Source organism: Paroedura picta, chromosome 1, assembly GCF_049243985.1.
Source record: "Paroedura picta isolate Pp20150507F chromosome 1, Ppicta_v3.0, whole genome shotgun sequence".
Taxonomy (NCBI): Eukaryota; Metazoa; Chordata; class Lepidosauria; order Squamata; family Gekkonidae; genus Paroedura; species Paroedura picta.
Window position 1 is genome coordinate 20,101,817 of NC_135369.1, and position 20,365 is coordinate 20,122,181.

A 20,365-nucleotide genomic window follows, 5' to 3' on the forward strand; every position below is an offset into this window, starting at 1 on the left:
CATCCAGAAATACGCAACATGAGATTGGATAATTCCTTGCTGGAATAACAAAATCAGTCCTTGAGGTTCAATTGCAGTTCACAACAGCATATAAGGGGAATAAAAATGTTAAGCCTAGCAATTAATGGCAGATGCTTTCCCGCTTATGGAAAGAATTAAAAGAGACCTGTTGCTAGCTCCGTATATGTCCACCCAAGCATGGAAGCATCCTACAAGTGACTATCCCTGTTTTTTCTCCTGTCTGAAGACCAGAGATTTAGATTCTAAATTACATTACATACATACTTAAATCACATTGCAGTCCTATTGTCCCAAATGAAATGGGGATTGTAAGGAATATAGACATAAGATTTGAATAAGGTTAGCTATAAGTGAAATAAGAAATATCCCTGTTAAGTCCTGGGCGTCAGAATCCTGTAGTTTTCTGCCATTATTTACTGATGTTTATTTAGCTGGATCTTTTAGAGCAGTGATCCCCAACCTTTTTATCACTGGAGACCGGTCAATGCTTGACAATTTTACTGAGGCCCCGGGGGGTAATCTTTTGCTGAGGGACGTCACTGCCGCCGCCTGAATCCCTGCTCCACTTGCTTTCCTGTCGGCCCCCCTGACTTCCCATGACCACTGGCAGGGCAGCCCCTGAGGCAGCAGCCGGGGAGGAGGACGAGGAGGATCTGTGGCCCAGTACCGACTGATCCATAGACCGGTACCGGTCTCCGGACCAGGGATATTGACTTTCTCTTTATTGACGTTCTCTTTATTGCCCTTTATTGCCCTGATGCCCTTCCCTGCATTCTTCCCCTCGCCTCCCTGTATTGTATTCCCCTCGCCTCCCTGTATCTCTCATCTCTGCATTCTTCCCTCCCCTCTGGAATGCAGCCTTGGGATCCCTGTGTCTTATTTTCTCCTACTTTCTCTGGATTTCCGGGGGGGGGGGGAGGAGCAAGGTTGGGACTATAAACGGTTACCCAGAATCTTTGCCTCAGTTTCCACAATGCCTTGTTGAGTGTTCTTTCTTACTCAATAAAATAAATCTTTTGCTTCAAATCAAAATTTGCTTTTCAGGGTAACTGACAATCCTCTCACTGGGGATTCCATTGTTTTACGTGTTGTAATGACTTCCATCTCCACAATCTCCCTTTCCAGTCTGTTCTTGAACATTCTTTGCAGCAAAACAGCTACTTTGAGTTCCGTTATTGAATGTCCTGGAAAGTTGAAGTATTCCCCTACAAGTTTTTCAGTCCTGTGATTTTTTTGCGTCAGACTTCTGTTCATTTATTCTTTGGTGGAGGGTTTGCTGTGTGTAGGGAACAGAGGGGCATTGTTGGCATTTAATGACATACAATAGTCTTTTACCACAGAGGTGCCAACCCAAGTAGCGATGCTTCTGTGTATGCGCATGCCCAGTGGCTATCTTTTGTATATCAACAATGGCCACTGAAGGCACTTTAGATCTATTAATCAAACTTTTTTTTTTTTGCTTCTATAAATTTCATTCGAGGCCTATTGGGTTACTACCATAGAGTAGCCGAGGACTAGAACGATACAGCTGAATACTCCATGAGCAAAGGGTCGTCGGCCAATGTTAACACAGCTATTGAACGTGACTCATCCATAAATACTGTACTTTTGACTCCTGGAGTAACCCACAGAAACAGTATGGAAGTGTTAGAGCGTCAAGCACACATCCGTCGCCCTTATGACTACTTCCGTCTTAAAAATTCTACCGCTTCTTCACAACTTCCTATACAAAGCCGGCTTCTTGGGGGGATAGAGACTAACGCCTAGAGCGTCTCCCCTGCCCACTGGCTTCGGCTTCTGTAAAAGGGCGGGAGGAGCGGTGGCTTACCGCTTTAAAACCGGAACTTCACTCAGGAGCCGGAAGTGTCGCTATGGCTCCCTGGACGCGCATTGGCCAGGAGGCCGAGGAGGCGGGGACCTTATCTCTATGGTGGTGGCTGGCGGCGGGGTCCTCTCTGTCTCCCCGTCGTCTGTGGCCGGCCGGCGGCTGGGGTGGGAAGCGGGCGGCGAGGGGGCGGTCAGCCGGCCAGCCAAGATGGCGGAGCTGAGCGGCGGCGGGCCCGGCTCGGCTTCGAGCTCGGCCGGCAGCGGCGGCGGAGGAGGAGGAGGCGGCGGCGGTGCAGCCGTGGGGGGCGGCGAAGGCGGCCCGGGGGGGCTCCTCATCCGAGTGATGGTGAAGACCCCCAAAGACAAGGAGGAGATCCTCACCGGCGAGCGCGTCTCCGTCAAGGAGGTGAGGAGGAGGGAGAGGCGAGGGCCGGAGCCCCTTTCCCCCCTCCTGCTTGGGCTGCCCGCCCGGGGGTGGCTTGGAGGGGAGGCCTTGGCGAGCCCCTCCCCCTCCGTGGCGCTGGAGAAAGGATTTTTTTGCCTTGCCTGGGGAGGAAGCGAGAAGGGGGCGCCAAAGGGCCGTGGGTGGAAGGGAAATCTTGCGGCCGCGAAGGGGGTGGCGATGGAGTCGGGACGGTAAAAGGCCCTGGGCGTGGGGAGCCTTGGGAAAGAGCGGGAGAAGAGGGTGCAGTTGGGTGCTGGTGGCGGGGAAGGGACAAGCCGCTGGGAAAGGCCATGTGGTGATGAGCATTTGAGACATCAGGGTAAGGAGAGAGGCTCTACTGGGGGGGGTGGAGGAGAGAAAGTCCCCAGGGCTTAGAGGGGCTCATAGAATAATAGAGTTTGAAGAGACCTCCTTGGTCATCTATTCCAACCCCATCTCGGCGGCTGGTGAGAAGAGAGGAAAGAATAAATGCAAATAGGAATGAAGAGGCCAAAGAGAGGGGAAGGGGGAATGGATAGTTAGCGGAGGTGTGTGTATGTGTCCGAAAGAGAGCTGTGTGGGCTGGTGGCTTTGTTGTTGGAGAGTGAGGGAAAGGAAGAAACCTGTTGAGAAAAGTGATGGTCGAGCACTGAGGAGTTGAAGGAGCACTGCTGGAGCTGCAAAAGGTGGAGCAAATGTACTTGATGATTTTCTGGAGGCTCCGCAGCATGTTATCTTTGTTATCTCAACAACATTCCCTGTAAGGCACTGAGGTTTATTAATTCGTTTAAATGGATAGGTTGCCTAGTCAGCTTGCAGTTAAAGCAAAGGCTTATATTTAAGCATAGATGCAAGTATTGATGGGGTGAGGGTGAGAGAGGCTTTGGGTGAACGGGGAGTGCCTAACACCTGATGAGTTGGGGTTTAGCAGGAAATGCCACTGAATAGTGTAACTATAGCTTGGGGTTAGGGACAGTCGCTGCACTGCTGGAGGGGAGGTGTGACTCCCAACACCCTTGATTCCCAGGAGGGCTATTCTAGACTGCCGCTTTCTGCTTAGGAGGAAAGAAAGTGATCTTATGAGTCTTCTCATTACAGTTTAAAGAGGAGATCTCCAGACGGTTCAAAGCCAAACAGGATCAGCTGGTTCTGATCTTTGCCGGGAAGATTCTGAAGGACAGTGATACCTTGAATCAGCACGGGATCAAAGACGGACTAACAGTGCACCTGGTGATCAAAACACCGCAAAAGTAAGAAGGAAGTTCATCCTGAAAACACAGGATAGTTAAATGAGCTAAAGTTGAAAACATGCATAGATTTGCTTTCCCAAATCGGCCTAATAACAGTTTATACTGGCTTTGAATCTTCATGGATCAAAGTGATGTGCGGGTTGGGAAATCAGGTGGCACCTTGATGCGAGTGGTGTACAAACCTTCATTTTCAGGTGATGTGTGTGTTAGTAATGGCCTCCTGGAAGTTCCCTGACAGCTGCTTGGGCCATGCAGTTAACAAGTTGCTTTGGTGGCCCATTTCAGTTTCTGTCCCTGTACTTACTCCACTGGACTTAGCAGTTGTTGCTTGTCAGGTCCTCTTTCCTCATCACTGCTAAGACAAGGTTGCTTAAATCCTGACCCATCACCTTGTCACATAATCACATTTGAGGTCATTTAAAGGTAAAGGTATCCCCTGTGCAAGCAACGATTCATGTCTGACCCTTGGGGTGACGCCTTCTAGTGTTTTCTTGGCAGATTCAATACAGGGTTGTTTTGTAACAGCATCAAATGAAGCACCAACGTCCCCTGACGTTAACTCAAGCAGTTGCAGATTAACATGAAAATGGTTGCACAGAAACAGACTCGGTGGACCAACTCTTCAGTTATTGGCCAAAAATTTTTCAGAGGAATAATACAGAAATTAATTCTGATAGTAATTTTAACATTTTATTTGGGTTTTTTCCTATTTAGTTTGTGTATGAAATGATGGAATATACTTTAATAAATATTATAGCGAAATTTAATTTTTAGCAATGGTTGCTATCAGCGCAAATGACGCCTTCACCTGTTTAGTCTGCATTTCCCTTTCTCATTTAAATGACATTAGATCAAACTCCCTCCCCACCCCAATAAAAAGCTGCTGTTAAAATCTGTTTGGAATTGCTTGCAGTTCTCATGGGTGGCCAGGAGGAGGTGTTTTGTATTGCTCAGCTTTGCCTCTGGCTGATAACAGGGCTAGGGAGGTGGAACAGGTTGGGGAACAACACCCATTCTGGCCTTCCTAACCTATGACACCTCCATGCATGTAAAGAAGCAGTCTCCTGGACACACACCACACACACACAATAACATTCTGGGATTTGTGGAATACTTGACAGGTTGTGAGAAGTTAGGAATCCAATAACCTTTTAAAATCATCTTATGATCTTCAGCATTGAGATACAGGTGATTTTGATTGTGGGACAACATGATTGCAAGGACAGGAGATGAATTTTGCAAAGAAAAGAAGAACCCGGAACTAGTCTTTGCTGCTCTTGATCTAGTGGATGCGAACGTTGGCAACTTTCGAGTGAACGTGCTTGTGCATGAGCAGCTGTTCAGCTCCAAGGCATCATTGCTGATACCTGGGGAAAGCATGATGTCCTGTGTGCATGCTGTTCATTTTGTTTGTTACCGTAGACCAGGGGTAGTCAAACTGGGGCCCTCCAGATGTCCATGGACTACAATTCCCATGAGCCCCTGCCAGCAAATGCTGGCAGGGGCTCATAGGAATTGTAGTCCATGGACATCTGGAGGGGCGCAGTTTGACTACCCCTACCCTAGACATATGCAGCGTCCCAACTGTTGCAACCAGTAAGGATTTGTATTTTTAAAACACGTTGTAAATTCCACTCCTCCAGCAGTAGGCCTAGCCAAGTGGGGCAGTATTTCCCATACTGCAAAAATACGGGACACCAGAACACAAAATTGATTGATTTATTGTATTTATATACCGCCCTCCCCAAAGGCTCAGGGCGGTTTGCATGGAACAAGAAAAATGATACAGATAACATCATTTCTGGAACAGCAAGGTGAATAACAACAACAATAACATTAACATAATAACAACATTAAAGAATGGTGGAACTACAAGAAGCCTCAGCTCAAATCTTACTGAGACCCAGTATGTTGTATAGATTTGTAGCAGTAGGAATACAAGGGGGGAGGGCTAGGGGGGTCAGTTGGAAGCGATGGTTTAGGTCGACCTCAACCAAATGGTTTCCCAGTGTTGCTCAATATATACATTCTAAAACATTGTACAGGGAATATTTTTATTGCTATTGTCTCTTTATTCAATCCAAGTTGCTTGAGCCTGAGTCCATACCCTTTCGCCTCCTCTTGGGGTTCTCCGTAGGGCTCAAGATCCTTCAGCAGTGGCAGCGGCTTCATCTCCTCCTCCTGCTCCTCCCGCTGCCACTGCAGCTGCCGCTGCTACTCCCTCTGCAGCCCCTGCTTCTCCGGCTACCCCATCGCAGCCTTCCACGTCCAGCAACACGCTCTCAGATGCAGGGAATAGTAACCAGCGAAGCAGCGGCTTAGGGGCTGCTCCAGGCCCCACGGCAGAAGGGACAGCTGGTGGCGCCACTTCCATCTTATGTGAGTCTTTGTCAGTTTGGTGCCTGGTTTCTCTTTCTGCACTGCTAGGGAATTGGGAGAATTTTGGCTGTGCTGGAAAGCCAGGTCTTGAGTTTAGGTTTCTTGCTTTCTCAGACACTGAAGGGCAGTGTCTTGCCCAGTGGAAAGATCTCCCTTTGGGTGATGATGTACCTGCCTCAGTCTCTGTCCCCATCAAGACCTGGAAAGTAGAGATGACCAGGAGGATTTTGCGGGCAGGGTCAGGTGCTCTTAAGCATCTTGTCGCTTCTGGCAAAAACCCGAAAATGTCGACATGTCATCGAGACAGATGCTGTAGGACACCCTCAAGAACTTCATGACTGAGCCATAAAGTTTTAGCAGATCCTAGAGTGTCCCCCTCATTGTCATGATCTCACTTCTGGTTTTTGACTAGAGGTGATGTTGCATGCTGATGTGCCAGTGGGGGTCAGGAAAGTGCCTTTTAATGCCACTCAAGGTCCCTGGTTCCTCACATACTGCATACATATAATGGAAAGTCAAGATTGGAGCGGGTGGGGTGGGGGTCAGAAGGACCATCTTTTTTGAGGGAGGTGCCACTTTATCCAGTTGCTGTGGAAATTTTCTGCTTGCGGAAGCTGAAGACTTTGTGGTTCACAGATGTCCTGCAGACTTCATCCAAGTGTCTGGGTGTCTCTGCTCCACAGAACAGGCTTTTGCTGTGGGCTTTTCCATTAGGCCAGCCTCGAAACCAGGGCATGCGGCTGGGGATCAGCGGGCAGGGGTTTTCTGTGTTTCAGGGCTTGGAGTTCATCTCTACTTTGTCGTCTCTTGTCCTCACTTCTCTCTCTCCTCTCTCAGCCGGCTTCGGGGGCATCGCTGGGCTCGGCCAGCTAGGGATGGGCTCAGCCAACTTCATGGAGCTCCAGCAGCAGATGCAGCGACAGCTGATGTCCAACCCGGAGATGCTGTCCCAGATCATGGAGAACCCCCTGGTGCACAGCATGATTTCCAACAGGGACTTGATGAGGCAGATGATCATGGCCAACCCCCAGATGCAGCAGCTGATGGAGCGCAACCCTGAGATCAGCCACATGCTGAACAACCCAGAGCTCATGCGCCAGGTGGCCGGCTGTTCCTCTTCCCTGTTGGCTAGGAAAATCACCTTGGCTCTGTAGAATGCAGTCCAGATAACCATGCCAAACTGTGGGTTGTGCTAACCCTAACATTTGCAATTTAGAGCTGCTTGTTCGCTGCTGTATTCTTAGGAGAGGCCAGATCCTGCAGATTAATTGTGTTCATCATGCTGTTTTTCTCTGGCGCAGCTGTGGTAATGTGGGATCCAGGCCATTATTTTTTTATTTTGAACATCCATTATTTTGCTGCCTTACACTGAATTCTCGGTCTTTCAGGGTCAGTATTGTCTACTCTGATGGGCAGCAGTTCTCTAGGGTCTCAAGCAGAGAGCCAGCTTGGTGTAGTGGCTAAATGTGCGGACTTCTATTCTGCCGAGCCCAGTTTGAATCTGCGCTCCCCCACATGCAATCGTCTGGGTGACCTTGGGCTCGCCACAGCACTGATAAAGCTGTTCTGACTGAGCAGAAATATCAGGGCTCTTTCAGCTTCACCCGCCTCATAGGGTGTCTTTTGTGGGGAGAGGAATGGGAAGGCGACTGTAAGCCGCTTTGAGCCTCCTTCGGGTAGAGAAAAGCGGCATATAAGAACCAACTCTTCTTCTTCAGTAACCCCAGGACTTTCTCAGCCTCACCTCGCTCACAGGGTGCCTGTTGTGGGGAGAGGAAAGGGAAGGCGACTGTAAGCCGCTTTGAGACTCCCTTGGTTAGAGAAAAGCGGCATATAAGAACCAACTCTTCTTCTTTCCCATCTCACTTGCTCCTGATCCTTTGAACTGGCCATGCTAGAAGGGTTGAACCTGGTACCATCTGAGTCACAGCCCCTCCCTAGCAATGTTTCAACTGTTGCAAAGCTGGAGAGTTCTGCATTTGAGTCTGGTCCCTTGGCACCCGTTCTCCTCGCCTCCTGGGCCTGTGCTCGATGCCCACCTCACTGCAGAAGGATGCATGTTGTAGGGAGGCTGGTATTCATGCCAGGCTGTTTTTTCAGTGACCCGTGTAATCTGCTTTTGTAGGCTTCTAGCCAAGTGAGCAAAGAGTTTTCTCCTCCCTCACAGGAATTGTCGCTTGCATGCTTGTTTTAAAATAACACACCAGATCTGTGGTGTTCTGACTGCAGGCTGGGGGGTGGTCTGATAGTGGGTCTCGGTTTCGCCTAGGGAAGAAGCCTAGGGGTGGTCGGGCATGCTCTGAGTCCTCTGCTCCTCATTCTCTTTCAAGACCATGGAGTTGGCACGCAACCCGGCCATGATGCAGGAGATGATGCGGAACCAGGACCGAGCTCTGAGCAACTTGGAGAGTATCCCTGGAGGGTACAATGCTTTGCGCCGGATGTACACAGATATTCAAGAGCCCATGTTCAGTGCTGCCAGGGAGCAGGTATGCTGGGCTGGACTTTGCGGGGTGATTATGCACCGCTAAGTGGCAAATAGGATGAGCATTTTTGCCCTTCAGTGGCTTTGTCTGCATTCCCGCACGTTTCCAGAATCAATATGAGGTGCTGATTCCCTCCCCCTGGATGGACTGTGCCTAGCATTTAGGTCTCTGAGTGCTGCTTTTCAATTTTGTGACCTTATTGGTGGGCAGTAGTTTTTTATTGGTGGAGACTAAGATGCTCAGAGAAATTTTGATTGATGCTGTTGCTTGTTTTTTGGTGGGGGGTTGAAATATTTTATTTTGTAGGCTGATTTTTATTAACTATAGTAGGCGTTTTCCAAATAGAAACGTAATGAGAAAATGTTGACAATAAGGCAACAGGTTGGATGCAGCCCCTCCCCTCTGGGATGTGGGAGCACCATTTAAGGTGCTGGTTTTATCGTCAAAGCCCTGTGGCCATGATCCTCAAAGGACTGCTGCCTTCACTTCAGGCACCTGTGTAAGTACTGCACAGAGCACCCATCTCCAGATGTCTCTTCAGTTAGGCAGGTGGTGACCAGAGGCCTTTTCATTCCTGGCCCCTCATTTATGGAATACTGTATCCAGTCGGATCTATAAGTTGCTTGTTTGCCTTAAAGTTAGGATCTTACTTTTCTGAGCCTTTTAAGGGCTGAAATATGCGTCATGGTGTGTGTGAGTTTGGTATTGCCTCTCCTTAATTGAGGTTTGGGCATCTTAAGTGGATCTTGTTTTGGGGATGCCTGCAGCAGTAGAAAGTTGCATGCGGAATTCTTAGGTGGAGCTTTCGATAGCTTTTTCTCTTGGGCTGATTCCACAATTTCTTCTCTCCGTCTAGTTTGGCAACAACCCATTTTCTGCCTTGGCTGGAAGCTCTGACAGCTCAACCCCCCAACCTCTGCGGACAGAGAACAGGGAGCCTTTACCCAACCCTTGGAGTCCCACAGCCTCTTCTCAAAGCCAGGCACCCAACAGTGAAGGGAGTACTAGCTCTGTCGCTCCCCAGAGCACGCCAGCTCTGTCCAACCCCTTGGGGATCAACGCAGCCAGCCTAGGATCTGGTAGGAACTCCCCAACACGGGTGATATGAGCTCTGGGTGGGTGGGTTCAACAGCAGTGGTTATCTAGACAAGCTTCGCTGATCTGGCAGTCGCACGAATCGCTTGCTTCAGTTAATTCCTGTGATGCTTTTTGGTCCCTTGTGGGTCTCAAGACATGGATTGTAGTAATCATAAAACTTTTTTAAAGGTAATTCTTATACCAATGTAAAACCGTCTCGTAAAAGGCATGGAACTGTCACGTCATACTCAAAAACCTTCCATAACAAGGAGGTTCTCAGTATTGTCTAGAACAGGGGTAGTCAACCTGTGGTCTTCCAGATGTTCATGGACTACAATTCCCATGTATGGGAATGCTGGCAGGGGCTCATGGAAATTGTAGTCCATGAACATCTGGAGGACCACAGGTTGACTACCCCTGGTCTAGAAAGGCCTTGTAAAGATAGCATCAACTCGTTTTTGGGGAGGGAATTTAACATCCTGGGGAAATTTGGGGGCCATCACTGAAAGGTCCCCGTTGCAAGTCTCTGCCAGCCTTACTGTAGACATGGCATGTTTCTGCAGCAAAGCCTTCACTCATCGTTGTCATGATGACTCAGGCAGGTTAATAACCAGGGATGATAATCCTTCCGGTGCTCTGAATTTAAATCATTTATATTAGATCATGAAAGCTCACCCTTTTCATTCATTGGAATTTATTAAATTGGCTTCTTTTTGGAGGGATTTTTTTTAATCTACCTTCCGTTGAAGCAGCTGGCATAAATCTTGATCCCTAGGCAAGGCTGCAGCTCTAACTTGAGCCTACAGAATCAGCCATTTCTTTCTTTGTATCCGTAGGGTGGATCCTCCTTCATGCTGCAGGAAGGCAAACTTTCCTGCTTCCTTCTTCTAGGTGTCTTTTCCTTTTTCCTGAAAAACCCTGGCTGTCCCACCCTGTTACAGTATGACATTGTGGCTGTTGGTTCAGCCCAGGAATGTGAGGGAAGGTTTGAGAGCCCCTTTTAACTTAAATGACATTGTCGTGACTTCCATGCCTCCCGATGTCCCCACATTCCTAAGCCAGAAAACAGTCTCATGCCTAAAATAAGCCTGTGCCTGCCCACATGAATTAAGCTGTAGCACTGCATCCTTGGGATCTGTTTTCCCTGATCTGTTTTGGGTGGCAACGAGGAGGAGGGGGATCGTGAAGTACAGCTTCTCCTTGTTTGTATTTGATTTATTAGGTTTATAAACCTCCCCAAGACAATACACTGAGAGGAGCGGTATATAAATCCCCAAATAAATATAAATAAATATAAAGAATCCACCCGCCTTGGCACAGCCATCTTGGGGCAGTGTATAACAAGATAAAAAGCAGTAGTACAATAATAAAAGTATAATAACTAAGTTAAAATTGCTACAGCCAGCTGTTAGCATCCTCTTAATTTCCTGACCTGGTTCCATTTATCAGGGTATGTGTGTGGGGGGGGGGGGGCTTCTAGATGCTCCATTTTGTGTTCTGGCACTCTTTACCTAACTGTTGTAGCAGAATTGTGTGTTCTTCTCTCCCTATTAATTTCCTTCTTTCTTTAAATTACTTTTAGGGATGTTTAATAGCCCCGAGATGCAAGGCCTCCTGCAGCAGATCTCAGACAACCCCCAGCTGATGCAGAACGTGATCTCCGCCCCTTACATGCGTGCCATGCTACAGACGCTTGCCCAGAACCCTGACCTTGCAGCGCAGGTAAGTAGAGCCCCAGTACAGGTGTGCCTTGAGAAGAGACCGTGCAGTGCTTGTAGACCAGGTGTGGGCAAAGCTACAGCCTGATTCCTTTGCACTCCCTATGTCCAGGTTTTATCTTTTTTTTAAGTGTTGCTGTGCTGGCAGCTTACCTCAGAACTTACCAGAGTTTGGAAATGCCCTTGCTTTTCAGGTGAGAAACTGTTTGGACCAAAATGCAAACAGTACCAGTTTGATTTCCACAGCATCAGAATGTCTGTCTAGTCCATGGTTGGCCAAACTGTTCCTCTTCAGATGTCCATGGACTACAACTACCATGAGCCCCTGCCCCATGTTGGCAGTCCATGGAGATCTAGAGAGCCAGTTTGGCCACCACTGGCCCTAGTCCAATTTTTATCCTGCCGTTTATTCAGCGGAGCTCAAGCTGGATTGCTTGGTTCTTTCCCCCTGCCTCGTTTTATCCTTACAACAACAGTCCTGTAAAGTAGGTGAGGTTTACATGGCAGGCTAGAAAAGGGTCAGAATCTGGGATCACCTGAAAGACTTAACAAAGTTTGAGGCAGGGGGAGCCACTGCTCCCTTCTTCAGATATATCTAGACACGTTGTAGCTGCCCCAAATTCTGTGACTCTTTTAAGGTGCGCCGGGACTCCTAATTTTTACTACTACAATCAGTCTAGCGTGGCTGCCCATCTTGATCTGTGGTAGACTAGGGATCCAAGTCTTCCCTAGTCTAACTGCAACGCCCTCAGCACTTGGCTATGTAAAGAGCTCCTGTTTCCTTGCAGATGATGGTGAATGTTCCCCTCTTTGCTGGCAACCCTCCGCTTCAGGACCAGCTGCGGCTCCAGCTCCCCGCCTTTCTGCAGCAGGTAAGGATGCAGCATGGCAGTCCCTGAATTGCAAGGGGGTGGGGGAAGACCTGTAACTGGCGCTTCAAATAGGCAAGCACTCTTGTACAGCTTGGGTGTCGTTTTCTGTAGCTCCACTACCGTGCATTGGGCATAGCACATGGTGCTTTGCAGTCCCAGCAAGGAGGGTGGGCCTCTGCCCTCTGTGGCACTTACCTTTTTGTGGCAAGGCTGAGTGGAGAGTTTTCGGTACAGTGAAGCACCCTTACACCAAATCAGATCATTGGTCAGTCTCTTCTACTCAGCCCAGCATCGGATCTCCAGAGTCTCAGGCAGAGGCTCACTACCTCACCTGCTTTGTCCTTTAACTGGAGATGCCAAGGATTGAACCCAGGTGCTTCTGCATGCTGAGTTTCTAGCACTGAGCCCTGGCCCCTCCCAATTATATGTTTCTGCATTCTGTTTCTCTTTTATTTTTTGCGCAGAGGTGATCTGCTGCCATTGCCTTTCTCTGTTTAACTACAGTCTCCCATCGAAGTACAGACCTGCAGGGGGGTGCCAAGATCTTACAAGATCAGACTTGTCTAGGCTTCTAGGGCTGCTGTCTTATGGTTCTCAGATCCAAGACAATGGGCCATAGAGGAATTGTCATTCAGTCTTTGAGTAGCAAACAGATCCTTGGAAACTGGCTACAAACAGCCGTTTCATAACAAAGAACAAAAAGGCTCAGGGGGACATGTTGGGGTCTATTAGAAGTGGCTGTCTGCAAACCACGGGTCCTGGAGGCCCTCTTCTGACTCTCGTTGCTTCAGATGCAGAACCCGGATTCTCTGTCGGTCATGACCAACCCTCGCGCCATGCAGGCCCTGCTCCAGATCCAGCAAGGGCTCCAGACGCTGCAGACAGAGGCCCCGGGACTGGTGCCCAGGTAATAGGGAATTCTCTCGGGTCTAGGGGATGGGTCAGCATCCCGGGGGGGGGGGGGGGGGAGCCATAAGCAGGTTTGGGATGGGCATCCTGTGGATGAAAAGATGCTTTTTGCTGTGAGACTCTAGGAAAGGCTAATCCAGCTCTTGCTCTGTCTTGTGATAAGAACAAAAAAGAACCCCATAAAGATAGTATGAAGCATGCAACTGACAGATGCTAAAACTGGACCACAGAATCAGAGACCAGTGCGATGCACAGCCCAATACATACTGACAAAGGAATACGAGTTGGGAAATTGGCATGATAAAAGCAGTCTGTTGTATATACCGGATACTGAGCAGCCTTTTCCAGCCGAGAGCAATAATACCCTAGCCCTACCCTAGCCCAGCCCAGAGTAAAGCAGTGAAAGCTACCTCAATGAAAGGTGTTTGTTTTAGTTGTTCTCTTTATCTATATCCTGCCTCTTCTGGGGGCAGATAGAAGAGTTGTTCTTTCTGAAAGCCTGGATTTATGGAGACTAGGCATGTGTGGGTTTTGTCCCCTGTTCCTTTTTTTACGCGGGAGCCAAGCCAAATTCTGTAGAGCGGCTAAATCAGGCTTTCTCAGCCATGGGGTGGGCGTATCCACAGCTATGCCATCGTGCCATTTCTGGGGTTCCCTGAAGGCTGAAGAATGTTTCAGGGGCTTCTCAATGGTAAAAAAAGTTGGGAAATGCTGAGTTAGCTGCAACTTGCACTTCCTGGCATTTCTGTAAGGGCAAAAAACACCTGGAGTGCTGAGCGCTTTTGGCATTTGCAGCAACAGAGCAGAAGCAGCCCTTTTCAGGTTCCTAAATTTATAGACGGAGTCTCCCTCCCTGCACACCTGTGCCGTCTCACCCTCGGCCCTTCTCTCCCTTTCCGCAGCCTTGGGTCTTTTGGGACGGCTCGAGTCCCCCCGCCTTCTGCAGGAGGCAGCACAATCCCCGAGACCCCCATGTCCTCCGCTTCGACACCTGCCAGTGCCTCTCCAGCCGGAGACAGCAATCCACACCAGCAGCTCATGCAGCACATGATCCACCTCCTGGCCGGCACAAACTCCCAGGTCTGTCGTGCGCTCTCTCTCCTGCCCTTTGTTCAGTGCAGCGTCTCCCTACTGGTCACAATACTGATCCACCGAGGCCTTGATTGAGCAAATGTCAGCTTTCTTGGCCAGTGGTTCTCCAAGCTTACAGGCATGTAGTGAGATTGGGGGGGGGGGGGCAGGCAAAACACCTTGCCAGTTGCAGTGAGCAGATGGTGTGGTGGCTGTGAGGAAGTTGTCCTTTGCCGGATACTGAGCAGCCTTTCCCAGCCGAGAGCAATAATATCCTAGCCCCCGGGCTTCTTGATGGCCCTGGGAGGTTTTCCAGAACGGTTGGGAGTTAATTAATTTTTAAGTATGTTTTTAACATTTGTTAAGTATTTATGGGGTAATATGACTATCTGTTCAGGTTGACCCACCCTCCCCTCCCCAAATGGCCAAAGATGGGCCTGGAGGGGGTGGGAAGGGGAGGGGCTCTGGGTGGGCGTGTCCACAGCTGTGCTTCCCAACCATACTCTGCACGATCAGTTGAGAAAGGCTGCCCCTAACCATTTGATGTATGAACACCTCTTGATTGGTGGGCTGGAGCCCCAAGGCTTAGTGCCCAGGTTGGCTGAGACCCTGGGAGCATTGGGGGGGGGGGTGTCCAAGAAGAGGAACTGTTCTTCATTGGGGGAGGGAGCATGCTCATTTGGAAACTTTTTGGTGCATGTTTTAGCTGGGAGGATGACAGAGGAGAAGGGTGCAGAAAGGGGCACCCTGCAGGTGCCAATGATGAGAGGTAACTGGATTTGGAAGTACTTGGTTAGCAACTTTCTTCCCATTTTATTTATTGGCATACCTGGATTCTGTCCTTTGCAATCCCCTTAGTTTGTTCCTTGTCAAAATATAGTTTGACTTAGTAACACATATTATGTAGACCGGACAAACAGGTTCTGCATGGATTACAACATATGAAAATTTGGTTTAAAATACAATTAAATGGATAAACGTCTGATGCTCGGTTTTCCCGCTTCTTCTCCAGCGAGGGAATGTTCTGAAGAGGAAGGAGGGAGGCCCTGATTATTTTATTTCCTTGTTCCAGCCTCAACCATAAGCCTGGTGGAAGTGCCATTTTACAGGTCTTGAGGAACTTAAGAAGTTCCGTCAGGGCCCGGATCTCAGCTAGCAAAACTTGAGAGAGTCTGCTCAAGTCCTTACCCACCAGACTGCTTGAGCGACACCCCTGTGAAGTTGTCTTGGGGCAACTCACAGGACAGATTGTGGTGGGGACTGCTGCATTTTACCCAAAGTTGTGGCGGTGACAGCAAAGGGGAGCAAAACAGGGATAGATCCTGCCCCACCATGTGACAGAGACCACGACAAGGCATGCATTTCCTGGTCCTGTTACCCAGAGTGCTTTTTTCTCACTAAAGGGCCTGAAGTCGGAGGGGATTCAGCCCAAGATCTTGGGGCACAAGCTGTGATTCACGTGAGGTGACTTTGCGGCAGCTGTCCAAGCAGTGGGTGCCCAGGACAGGCGATGTCCTTCAGGGTGACCTCAGGGGTGGTCTGTGTCACCCGCTTCCTGCTAACAAAGCTCTGGTTGGCTGACAGCAAGCGTCCGTCTCTCTCTCGGCAGGCGCAGAGCCCGGAGGTGAGGTTCCAGCAGCAGCTCGAGCAGCTCAACGCCATGGGCTTCATCAACCGCGAGGCCAACCTGCAGGCGCTCATAGCCACGGGCGGGGACATCAACGCTGCCATCGAGAGACTCCTGGGCTCGCAGCCTTCCTAACGCCGTGTGGCCCTGCCAGTCTGCCCAAGATCTTGCCTCCAATGTGGGGACCTCTCCAGGAGGCTGCCACAGTGGCACCCTCCCCAAGCCTTGTGACAGCTGTCCGCAGAGTGAAAGAAAAACAGAGAGGCCAAGCTTCAGCCTGGCGCGGCTGAGAGACCCCTTTCCGAACCGCATCGCGCATGGATTCTGATTCTCATCACGTGGCCATTTTCAGACGTGTATTCACTTCCACCCACCCACCCCTCCTCCTGTCTCCCCACCAATTAGGCTGTTTAGTTAGTAGAAGTGTTTACTTCTAGTTAACCCAAATGATTGTGTTGGAATAGCTTGCTTTTAAAATAAAAGCTGTCTTTCTCTTCCTGCCCCCTCTTCCTCCCTGGAGATCAAGGAGCTGTCAATCCAGTTTTGGTGACCCGAAGGCTATCTTTTCTTTATACAGAACAAGAAACAAGAAGCGAGACTCTTAAACACAACTGGCGGAAATAGAGCCTGTCTTGCGATACCCTTGATCCTGGACACTCCCTTTCGGACCTTGGTTGTGGATTCTAACATCGTTTTGATGCTGGGTTTGGGGACTGGAGGATGATGGAGCAGCCTCTCCTGTGTTGGGGGGGGCTGTCTTGAAAGGCAGAGGGGGAAATGTCCTGAGTTAAGGGCACGACACTGAAAATTAGACTGGAATTACGTTTATTATCTACCTTAAATGTCTCCTCCTGAATGTCATTTACTTCTTGATGCATCTGGGGGGGGGGGAATTAGCCTGTAACTTTAAACAAAGTTCCGATTGGTTGTTCTTGGGTTGGAGCCCACTTATTTCCTTTTGTGCCAGAAGCCAGTGATGCAAGAAGCCAGAAGGGATTTTTTTTTTGGAGGCGGGGAGGTGCTTTCTTCCCACTTCCTGTTGTGTGCAGCTTTTTCTCCAGACATGGTCTCCCCCGCCCGCCCCCCCCAGGTGGGAAATAATGGCCGCTGAGGACCTGGCAGGAAATCATGGCCCTCTGAAAGAAGAAAAGGACTACACAAAATCTAACCAAGAAAAGAAGAGGGGGGGGGGAAACATTGGTGCTAGTAGGAAAAGAATCTTCAATATTTGTGAAACCCCAATCCCTTCCGATTCTCAATAGAATGTTGTTTTACCTTCTGAGAATCCAAATTGATATCCCCCTGAAGAAGCTGGCCAGGAAACTTTATAGGTTTTCACAAATATTAAAGATCCTTTCCCTACAAGTACCAATTGTGGTTTTTTTCCCCTTCTAGTTTCTTTGCCAGTACTTGCCATGGACACTGCTGCTTCCGGCCAGATGGCACAATGCTATATGACCTGCAGGGAGTGGGAGTTTTGAAGGGTACAGGCGGAGCATGGGAGTGTGGAAACTCCATTGCTGCAGGAAGCTACTGATGGTTCTCCCGCCCCTTTCTTTAACCTTTTCTCTTTTAGTGCGGAATGTAAAAACAATCTGACAGCCACTGACTTAAGAACCCCCTACGGCAGTGTAATTTTCCTCTGAAATGTACGTGCTGTTTTTATCGAGGAATAAAATGCAGCCATCTGTCTCCCATTTCTGGAGGTTGTTTCGCTCCCCGCTTCCCCCCCCCCCAATGTTTAGGCTTGCTGGGAATTGCTGGCCTGCTCCCCTGGGGCTTATATGGTAGGATTTCTTCGGGTTTTGGGGACACGAGGAATTCTTGATTGAGAAATAATTGCTTTTTTGCCTGCAAAGATGCCTTCATTTACTGATTCGGACCACTGGTGATTGTCGGCTGTTCTTCAGGGACTCTGGTTGAGGTCTTCAATATCATTAGAAAAGAACAAGAGTCCAGTATCACCTTCAAACGTAACAAAATTGGTGGTGGGACAGGAGCTTTCTTGACTCACTGCTCACTTCTTCAGAAGAAAAGATCAAGAGTCCAGGGACAACTTACAGACAAAATTTGACGGGTTGAGCTTTGAATCACTGCTCAGATAAGAAAGCTCATCTTCTGCCACAAATTTTGTTTCTTTTAAGGTGCTACTGGTGATACTCTTGCTCTTTTCTGATCCTGCAGACAGATGTACGTGGCTACCCATCTTGACCTATCTCCGCATGATCATTTCAACTAGAGATGCCAGGGATTAAGCCTGAGACTTTGTGTGTGCCAAGTAGATGCTCTACCCACTAAGCCACTGCCTCTTCCTATTTCCTTTCAAAGGAAGCATACTTTTTCTTTACCCTGCCCTTTCTGTCTTCAATGACCAGCCCATCCAATGGGAGAGGTCAGTGGCTGCCCACACCAAAGCCTCCTTTGTGCAGGCCCTGCCTGGTGGAATCAGTAGCCTGTCTGACAAAGGGCAGGAAGGCCCTTCACCATGAACGGCGTAGCTAGACTTGGCATTTTTCTTTACCCCAGAGCGCCCAGAAACCTTCACCATCTCAAGATGCCATAGTGGCTAAAAATAATAAAATTTAGAGGCTGTAAAATTTTCTTTGCAAGTGGGATCATAGGGGCACTCATGAGGAACTTTACTCCAAAAATGCTTCAGCTATTTCATGGTTGCTTGGTCTCCAGAATACACTTAGACTCTAAGAGAAATCTACCCCCTATAAGTAGGAGAGCAGGGGATCTACTTCCAAGCCCGGAGCCTTGTGGGGAGGGGGGAGATTTTAAGAAGTGTTTGCATTTTGTCAGAGGTTCTGTCTCCCTTTAGGCTTACCTTTAACCAAGCCTAAAGGACAGGTGCCGTGACCCGGATGGTCGGCCTTGGTTGGTATTTGGGTGGGAGACCCCTGAAGAAGTCCAGGGTTGGTTCACAGGGCCAGGCAATGGCAAGCCACTGTGGGGGCTCCATCAGTCAGCTGTGATTTGAGAGCACGTTCGACCACCAAATGGTAGGTCAGTTCATAGTAACTGGTCTGCAAATTAACAGCAGTATGTTTCTTTTTGATTTTGATTATGTTTGGCTTAACGACTTAGTTATTTGGGGGGGGGGGATGCAAAGAAAGAAGGGGTTTCTATCCCACTTTTCACTACCCAAAGCAGGTGCAAACCAGCTTACAATCGCCTTCCCTTCCTCTCCCCACAACAGACTCCCTGGGAGGTAGGTGGGGCTGAGAGAGCTCTAAAATAACAGCTAACATGACTGTTGACTAGCCCAGGGTTGGGCTAGTCTGCCGGCTGCATGTGGAGGAGCGGGGCTCGCCAGATTAGAGGCTGCCACACTTAAATACTACAGCAAGCTGGCTCTCGATTATGGTTTTGTATGTAAAATCCTCTGCTGTAACAAAACAAATATGTAGCTCCTTGGATGGATTGTTGTGTTGTAATGGTCTGCCAGTTGGGTAAGCCCAGAGCCTAGAAGACTGGGTGTCAGGAGCAAGGAAAACAGCCCCAGAATGTGCTCCTTCTGCAGCTAAGAAGAAGAGTTGATTCTTATATGCAGCTTTTCTCTACCAGCAGTCTCAAAGCAGCTTACAGTCGCCTTCCCTTTCCTCTCCCCACAACAGACACCCTGTGAGAACAGCCCAAGTCACCCAGCCAGCTGGCTGCATGCAGGAGCTGGGAATCAAGCCTGGCTTGCCCGATTTAGAAGTCAGCACTCCAATCGCTATGCCAAGGTGGCTCTCTAACTGGTGATGCCCATAGTTTGAACCCAGGTCTGGGGTTATATAAGATGCCCCAACAAGTATAATTTGGTAGCCAGATAGTCTAGGCTGGGAATAACTATATGAACAAATCAAGGCAAAGCAGCAAAGTATAGAAACAGAGGAGTAGAAGCCAGATTCCACGCAAGCCCTTGGGCTGAAAACTGCCTCTTATTTTCTTGGAGCGGGGGGAGGAAAAAGCATTTCTGATAAGCAGAAAGGCAGACTTTGGGCCTCTGGAGGGGGAAAAATTTTTTGGAGAAGAGAGTTGGGGAGCAGGGATAGCTTTCAATGGGCACCTGTTTAAATCGAACCTGGTGGGAAGTGCAAGAGGCATGAACAAAGGTAGCATGTCAAATGCCGTTTGTCTGGGATCCAGAACACATTTCAAGTCCAGTGGCACCTTTATGAACAACGAAGATTTATTCAAGGCATGAGCTTTTGAGTGCAAGCACTCTTCCTCAGACTCCGATTTTGTTTTGTTGTGCTGCTTCAGACCAACATGGCTGTCCACTTGAATTTATAATTCCTTTATTCTGCTTATGATGGAGGCAGTTGAGCACTTTGGACTACCCCTGAGGCTAGTGGTGTTTTCTCTCTTGGGGGTCATCAAAACAAAGTTTCCTCATCTGGCTTGTAATTTACATTAAAAAAACACCCACCCACCCAGCATGTGCCTCGCCCCTCCACACGTTGCCCTCTGCTAAAGATCGGGAGGAAACGCCACTTTCCCCTGGAAATGCGCTTTTGTCCCTGAAACAGAAACAGAGCAAAAAAACCCAATGAACTTTGCGCCTCCTGAAGTCCTAAAGTTGCGGAAGGCAGCTTTGAACTTTGATCTAAAATAATTTTTAACAACAAAAACGGGGACGGGGCGTTCTGTTCAGCTCAGATACAGTCCAGGCTGGATCATATTTGGAGGCAAGTCCTACAAGAGTCCATAGAC

General features: G+C 48.9%; 1 protein-coding gene across 1 annotated transcript; it reads left to right on the plus strand.

The window, feature by feature from the left end:
• Positions 1–1,933: 1,933 nt before the first annotated feature.
• On the plus strand, positions 1,934–17,358 carry UBQLN4 (ubiquilin 4). Its single transcript, XM_077325326.1, has 11 exons — positions 1,934–2,254; positions 3,371–3,522; positions 5,660–5,901; positions 6,739–7,001; positions 8,232–8,390; positions 9,244–9,466; positions 11,047–11,186; positions 11,971–12,054; positions 12,846–12,961; positions 13,866–14,043; positions 15,644–17,358. Exons 1-11 carry the CDS (start codon positions 1,949–1,951, stop codon positions 15,794–15,796), a joined length of 2,016 nt encoding a protein of 671 aa, XP_077181441.1. The 5' UTR covers positions 1,934–1,948; the 3' UTR covers positions 15,797–17,358.
• The last annotated feature ends 3,007 nt before the right edge of the window (positions 17,359–20,365 follow it).

Coding starts and splice junctions, on each gene's coding strand:
- UBQLN4 (XM_077325326.1), top strand. CDS start 1,949: ATGGTGGTGGCTGGCGGCGGGGTCCTCTCTGTCTCCCCGTCGTCTGTG. Junction 7,002..8,231: donor ACCCAGAGCTCATGCGCCAG/GTGGCCGGCTGT, acceptor TTCTCTTTCAAG/ACCATGGAGTTGGCACGCAA. Junction 12,055..12,845: donor TCCCCGCCTTTCTGCAGCAG/GTAAGGATGCAG, acceptor TCGTTGCTTCAG/ATGCAGAACCCGGATTCTCT.